The sequence below is a fragment of the Haplochromis burtoni genome, unplaced genomic scaffold (assembly GCF_018398535.1).
Source record: "Haplochromis burtoni strain Fernald_Lab_line unplaced genomic scaffold, NCSU_Asbu1 Contig_559, whole genome shotgun sequence".
NCBI classification, from domain to species: Eukaryota; Metazoa; Chordata; class Actinopteri; order Cichliformes; family Cichlidae; genus Haplochromis; species Haplochromis burtoni.
In genome coordinates, this window is record NW_024582920.1 from 104,803 (window position 1) to 112,141 (window position 7,339).

Below are 7,339 nucleotides of genomic sequence, written 5' to 3' on the forward strand. Positions count from 1 at the left end.
GTGGAGAAATGCAGCTGTTGGTTTCCTTGCTCAGGCATTGCATTTTTTCCCCAGTATTAACTGGTGTACCTTTTGGTCACAAACACCTGGAAAAAAACTTATGTTATGCTTTTATTTCTAAAATTTTCCTCTCAATGTTTCTTCTCTTTGATGTCTGATCTCTTCTGTCAGAATGGAAGCAGCGCAGCTCCCGCAGAGGAAAATGTAGCTTCTTCACCATGTAGCATCTCCTTATCTGAACTGGTATCCAGTCTGGACTCCATATCACTGACTGTGAGCACACCTGGACAGAACTGCTCTTTCACTGTGACCTCTCCAGATACAGATGGCATCGAGTGTAGGCAAAGAACAAGAGAAGAGGAGGCGTTGGAGGGTTCAAGCAGAGCACATCATGTAGGAACCGACCAGCTAGGAGTTGAAGCAGGAGGAAACAAGAGCATGAGAGAAGTTTTCACCTGTGTTCTGGATCACCTGGAGCCTGGGACCACCTACCAGCTGCAGGTGCAGTCGAAGACCGATCAGGAGTCTGCAAACATCACCGCGCACACCAGTAAGTCCTGATCCCATCTAGATGTGTCAAAAATGTAAAATATTCAAAAAAGATACATACTGTTGATGGAAGTATCCATATTAATGTGCATACTCATTACTTACTTAGAATACTCAGTAAGTTTGATTACAAATGCACATTGAATTTATGTTGAACGTGTGACATTTCTGCTACTTCTTGTAGTTTTATTAGGGCATGACAAATTTTTATTTTATTTGACACGGTGCTAAACACACCATACCTGCACCAGTTCACAGACTTAAACCCCATTCACTATAGTGGAGCTAATACTCTATTGTTTTCTGTTTCATTGCATTGTTTCCATCTCCTCTGCCCTCTCGCGTTTGAAGTGAACCAACAGGACTCGACCTCCATGTCTTTGTGTATCTCAGAGTTAATGTCATGCAGCTTCCCCTCTCTGCAGCTCTGTGATTAGCTACAGGAACCCCTGCCCTGCTGAGAGAGAGTGATAGAGCTGTTAAAGTAAATGCATGTGTGTGTGTTGTGTCTCTACGCTGGCGGGAGTCCAGAACAGAAGTTGGACCCTCAGTGTGTATTTCCATCGTGGGCAGAGCTCAGGGTTCAGCCATTTCCTGCTTCCATTGTTTCTTTGTTCTGTGGGAAGCACTGGGAAAGGGTGTGAAGGTGTGTATAAGTGTGTGTTTGTGTTCATGTGTGTGTTGAGTTTGGGGAAAACTGGGTGTTGCTGCACCCAATCGAGTCCCGACAGTAACCTTCTCAGAAATGCAAAACACTTCTACTGTGGCGTTTGTGATTTCTTATCTTCTGTGGCATGCCGACTGTTACATCCACTGACCTTTAGTGGACTGGTCAAATATTTTTACATCACATGTATTTATTTGGTTGCCGGCTTGGTTGGTTGGTTAGTTGGTTGAAAAATCAAACTTTGAACCAGGCAACTGTCTCACGTCTCAAAGAATAATAGAAACTTATTATTGAAGATATTTGAAGATATCTTTAGATACAGAACCATCCACCTGTAGCTTACTAGATTATTCAAGCTTTCTTAATCCCGACTTTAGTTTTATATTTAACTAAGTTGTTGCGTGAAGGATCATGTCAGACACCGTGGTCTGAAGTTTGGTCTGTTTTTGGGATCTTCTTCCTGTCACATGAAGACGTTTGTCTGTTTGTCCTCAACATTAACTATTATTGAGAACAGTTTAACGCCCATCCTCCATCTTCCTTGTGCAAGTGTTTTTATATTAGTCTTAGATCTGTAGCTAGTCACGAGGTAGGCTAAAACATATCAAATCATTATATAAACTAGCACAACTATACTGACCTTCCAAACATCACTATTTAGTTTTCATCTTTATTTTTGTCCAAATTTATGGCAAAGTTATAGCAGTACTCTACAGAAGTCACAAGTCAGAACATGGTATATCCTCTCCAGATAAAAACTAAGTAGCTAATTTCTAACTTGGTTCAGTTAAGTTTTATTTATATACATCACACCTTATTATAGCTCCTGGAGAGAAGACACACTGATGATTTTATTGGAGCTGAAACAATTTTAACTCTGTGTTTATTTGATTTGAGAATGTGAACCTGAAAACGATTGACTTCAGACTTAAGCAGCAGATGTATGAATGCTAACAGTTTCTATAAAAAAAGCAACAGTTATCATTTTCTGACATTGATTTTTATCCCATATAGTAACAGAAAATGGTCAAATTTCATAAATCATGTTCAGGCTATTGGAAACAAATACAAGCTCTCTGCTCTGAACTATGGGTGGTGTCGAGGTTTCCTGCGCTTATTTCAGAGAGTTGGTTGGCAACAGAGGAAAAACTTAAATATTTAATGTTGGGTTCAGGTTATGAGAGAGTTCTTAAAGTGTTCATGTATGTCTGCCAGTTACAGAGTAAAGATACTTCTAATCATTTCACAGTAAAGGTCTATGTTGATGCCATGTCTTTACTTCTTTGTAGCCTTTAACCATTAGCATGGTGGCATTTCTTCACAGCAGTTTTAGGAAGAGGGCTGCGACTGGCTGCATGTACAGAACCAGTCCTAAGTTCTTCAGACCAGTCGTAGCTTTGTGGGTCAGAAAAGCTTAAACAAAGAACAAAGAAATAACTGTGGATCCTAAACGGCCTCGAGCTGCACCATGTTCACATGTGCTGCATTACAGCATTGTGTTTGTGTCCACTGATGTTGTGGTTGTCATCTAACCAAAGGATGTGTTGAGCTCGAACATGGAAGAGGTCCATGTTGTGTCTGAAACAGTGGGACTGTTCCTTTAAGGTAAATTATATATTTTGAACATGAAGGTCAGTCGGACTGCAGGGAGGTTTCAGCAGGAAAAGGATCCATCGCATCCATCTGTGGCCTTGTCATCAAAGTCTGAACATCGTGGGAGGCCTGCTGACACACACACACACACACACACACACACACATGCCTGTTTGAATTTCTCCCACATCGCCTCTCTGCAGCCTCACAGGGTTGTTAAAAAAGTACTCTTGTGTCACCAGCCACTCCAGTCTGAGGTCAAATACAGTCATCACAATCTCCACAAATAAACAGTTAAAGTTTCCGCCATTAGCTTTTCTTTGAAAACAAAAAAACAAAAACGACAGGGGTTGGGGGGAGTAAACAACAAAAATCTGAACAGCCAGCCTAAATGGGCATTTAAATGCTTGCAAGTCTTTGCACTTAACCTTACAAAAGCTGGAACAGGTACAAATGATTAAATGAAATAAGCATGCAAGGCAAAAGGTTAAAGCGGGCTGTAAATTGAATTATTTAGTTTAATGTTGAATTTGCTCTTGTCTCAGAGCCCTCAGCAGTGATTGGCCTGGCGGTGACATCCAGGACCTGCAGCAGTCTAAGCCTTTCCTGGCAGGCCGGAAACGGCAGGACGCAGCGCTTCAGGCTTCAGCTGTGGGAACAGTCTGAGAGTCCAGATCAGTCCGGTACGTCTGTGATGTTTCTAACTGCTTATGATCATCCATGTCCTCAAAAGAAACAGCCCCGATGCAATCATCCACTCTCAGCATTTCCATACTTTTAATCCTGGACTCTACCAGAGTAGCTCTGCATGATTCACAGTTTAAAATAAGGCACCATGAGTGAGTTTACATTTCAGGTTCTTTCAGATTGAAGAAACAGAAAAAAACTGTTTTTAGCTGATTGTTTTAAGCAGTCTGAAGCTTTCAGCCTCTCAACTTCTTCTCCACTGTCATGTCTGCAGGTCTGCTGAAGAACGAGACTTTAGGGAGCACAACAACGCGACACACACTAAACAGCCTGGTGCCAGGTCGACTGTACAACATTACTGTGGTGACAGAGGGCGGCAAGCTGCAAAATAGCCGGACCATCGAGGCTCAGACAGGTGAGGGAGGAGAGCAAGAGGGGGAAAAGTAATGACAGGAGGAAAGAGGTAAATGAGTGAATGAATGAAGGGATAAAAAAGATGGAAAGGCAAAAAGGAAAGGAAAGCAAGAATAAAACAAGGAAACAAGACAGGAAGGAGTGAAAGCAGAAAAAGCAAAACAACAAAAAGCAAGAGAGAAAAAGAAATAAAATGAAGGAATTAAACAAAATTTAGGCAGCAGAAAGAAAAGAAGGAAAAAAAAACAAGGACAGTTAGAAAAACAGAAACAAGGAAAGGTGAGAAAGTGAAACAGTAAAGGAAAATAATCAGGAAGACAGCAAAGTAAAATGGAAAAAAAGTAAATGTTACATTTGAGTCTCTTTTCTCTTTAGTGCCTTCTGCTGTTTTCAACCTCACCACTAACTACGAGAATAGCACCAGCTTGCTGTTGTCGTGGCAAAAGCCCAAAGGCGACCTGGACGCTCTCATCGTCACGCTCACATACAATGGCACAAGGCTCTGGGAGACCACCCTGCCTGGGAACGTCACAGAAGTCACCATCCATCAGCTGACTCCTGGCTCAGTCTATCAGCTTACAGTGACTTCTAGGAGTGGCAGACTGACAAACCAATCAAAAATCACTGTCAGGACAGGTGAGATGATGAAATGAAGCTGCCCTTTATTTTATTTTATTTTGTTTCCCCCCTTTCCCCTCACCCTGGCGTCTTCTTGTCTCCAGCTCCAGCTCCAGCATCCCTCCTCACCTTGTCTCCCTCTGCCTCTGGTGGCCTCTTCCTGGCTTGGTCGCCTCCAGCTGGTCACTGGGAGAACTACAGGCTGTTCCTATTTGATGGCTCTCAACAGGTAGTCAGCACATCTCTGGACCAGGAGGCAGTGAACTTCAGCATCCCCAGTGCAGGACTAACACCAGGGAGGGTGTACAGAGTTGTGTTGAGAGTGGAGAGTGGAGGACTGACAGCTGAGAGTAGCTGTGAGGGATCAACAGGTCAGAAATATATCAGCACAAATACATATGATAGTACATATCATACTTGTGAAGTTCAGCTTTGACCTGTGGTACTGACTAATCTGACCACTTCAAAGTAAGGGCTGAACTGGGCTCCTGTACTGGTGTGCCAGAATAACAACTTGCAGTAAAACTTGCTGCTTTTCCGTCTGTCTCTGCAGCTCCTGCTCCGGTATTGGATCTCCACATTCGGCACTCTGATCAGACCTCACTCAGTGCTATGTGGAGCCACTCCCCCTTGGGGTTACGTGACAGCTACTTCCTCACCCTTTACCATGGTAATAACAGTACAGCCTACCAGTCTTTTTCTTTTTTTGTAAACTCTCTGAAATCAGCATTGCTATTTTCAAAAGTTTGACTCTTAAATGTTAGAAATAGGTGATTTTTCTTCATTATACTTCCTGCTGTCTCCTAGGTAACAACACAGAGGCTACCAGGACGGTGGAGCCAAATATGAGGGAGTGCACCTTCAATGTCCTCACACCTGGTAGACTGTACACCATTACTGTGACAACCAGAAGTGGAAAACTGAACACCTCTGTTTCTGTGGAGGGGAGAACAGGTGTGTGTTTTTATACTGCCCGTGTGTTGGTGGTAGTAAAACTGCAGGTCCCCACGAAGTACCGTAGGAAAGAACACCAGTTCAACTGATTTTATTTTGGCATGTAAAAATGTGGAACGTTTTTCTCACATAACTGAACATGACGTACAGTGTCAGAAAAGATTATGATATTGTTCAAAATATCAGAATGTAATTTTAACTATTTTATATATATAGTATATAATATATAATATATATATATATATAATATATATATATAATATATATATATATATATATCATATTACAACATACAATAATAGCATTTATAGAACAGTAAAAGTTAAAAAACTGAATGCTGAGATAAGTGTTATTGAATGGCTTAAGGAATGTTTAAGTATTTTGGGACGATGTTCATTTACTTTAAGTTCCTCATGTGTTTTTGTTTGTCTTCAGTTCCCATGGAATTGCATGCCTTCACTCTGAGAAACATGGGCGTCAACAATCTTGAGGCCTCATGGACAAAACCACCAGGAGATGTAGACTTGTACATGTTGACATTGCTACAGGATAGGTGTGTCTATAAGGAAACTATTACAGTAACTTCTGTTTGATCAGGGTATTTAAAACACTTATAAAATCTACAGCATTACACGAGGTCCGAGATCATTCATCTTTCAGCCCACATCTTAAAACAGATAGAAGTCAAACTGCAATCATGCAGTATGTGTAACCAGCAACATCTACAGCTGCTTTTAAAGTCCCTCGTTATACATTTATCCACTCTGCTTTAACTTTTATTCATGTCAGTGTGAATATTAACATGTATTTTCCTTTTTAGTGTTGTGGTTCAGAACTACAGCGTTCCAGTTAGCTCTTCTTCTCTGCTGCTGGCTGGTTTGACACCTGGCACCCTCTACAGGCTGCAGGCTGTCACTGTCAGTGGGAGGCTACAGTCTAAACCCATCAGTCTGGAGGCACGCACAGGTGACATTTTATTAAACCTTTATATCTCTGCAGTCTCTGATGAAAATGTATTTCTTGTTAATGGGTTATGTTAAGAGGTCTCTCCTTTCTAATAATTTCACATCATAAATAAAAAAAAAAAATACATATAGAAATTAAAAATAAAAATCATGTGAAAAATAAGGTCAAAACTCCCTACTTCCACAGAAATTAACTGGGTAAGTAGCAGCTAATCAATTTTACTTGATTGATTAATCATCAGTAAGTGCTAGCACCTCTATAAATGATGATGTTTTGCCCATCTGGAATAGTCCATCATTCTTCTTCATCTTCCAGCTGCTCACTTTAGGGGTCACCACAGCAGATCATCTGCCTAACCCCAACCCTAACCCTCATCTCAATAAATCCCTGATATCCTCCTCTGTCACACCAACCCTCCACATGTCCTATTTTGAACATTAATTTTCCAGCAAATTAACCCCATGCTCGGATCATGCAGACTCTACAGGCCTCAGTTAGCGGGTGTTTGAACCAGGTTAGCTTATTTGTCAGCACAAAAAACTCATACCTACTGTCTGTATGTTGGTGGAGGGCTGATGATTTGGGCTTGATTTACAACCACAGAAACTGGATACCCAGCAATCATCAAGTCTTCCATAAACCATGGACTCCCGAGTATTCTAAAATCAAATGCTAGATGACCTTTTCTAAAGCTAAAGCTTGGGTCATGAAATAGGATAACAAGCACAGCTGTGCTTGTACTCCCTCTGCACACGTGAATGTGACATTGTTTGGAATTCAATATTTATTTACACTCATTTTTTATTCTGTTTTCAGAGGGGGAAAAATCATGTTAACAAAAAAGCTCCAGTTTACAGTAGAGCTGGGCGATATGAGATTTTTTCATATCAC

At 41.2% G+C, this 7,339-nt stretch overlaps 1 protein-coding gene across 1 annotated transcript in view; it reads left to right on the forward strand.

Annotated features, from left to right (window-relative positions):
- Positions 1-7,339, forward strand: part of ptprb (protein tyrosine phosphatase receptor type b) — a 51,179-nt gene that overhangs the window by 5,260 nt on the left and 38,580 nt on the right. The window contains exons 2-10 of the mRNA XM_005947888.2: positions 172-550; positions 3,355-3,492; positions 3,771-3,911; positions 4,286-4,546; positions 4,633-4,899; positions 5,082-5,198; positions 5,336-5,482; positions 5,918-6,035; positions 6,303-6,448. Of these exons, the coding sequence (XP_005947950.1) occupies positions 172-550; positions 3,355-3,492; positions 3,771-3,911; positions 4,286-4,546; positions 4,633-4,899; positions 5,082-5,198; positions 5,336-5,482; positions 5,918-6,035; positions 6,303-6,448 (1,714 nt within the window). The remainder of the gene's footprint in view (positions 1-171; positions 551-3,354; positions 3,493-3,770; positions 3,912-4,285; positions 4,547-4,632; positions 4,900-5,081; positions 5,199-5,335; positions 5,483-5,917; positions 6,036-6,302; positions 6,449-7,339) is intronic.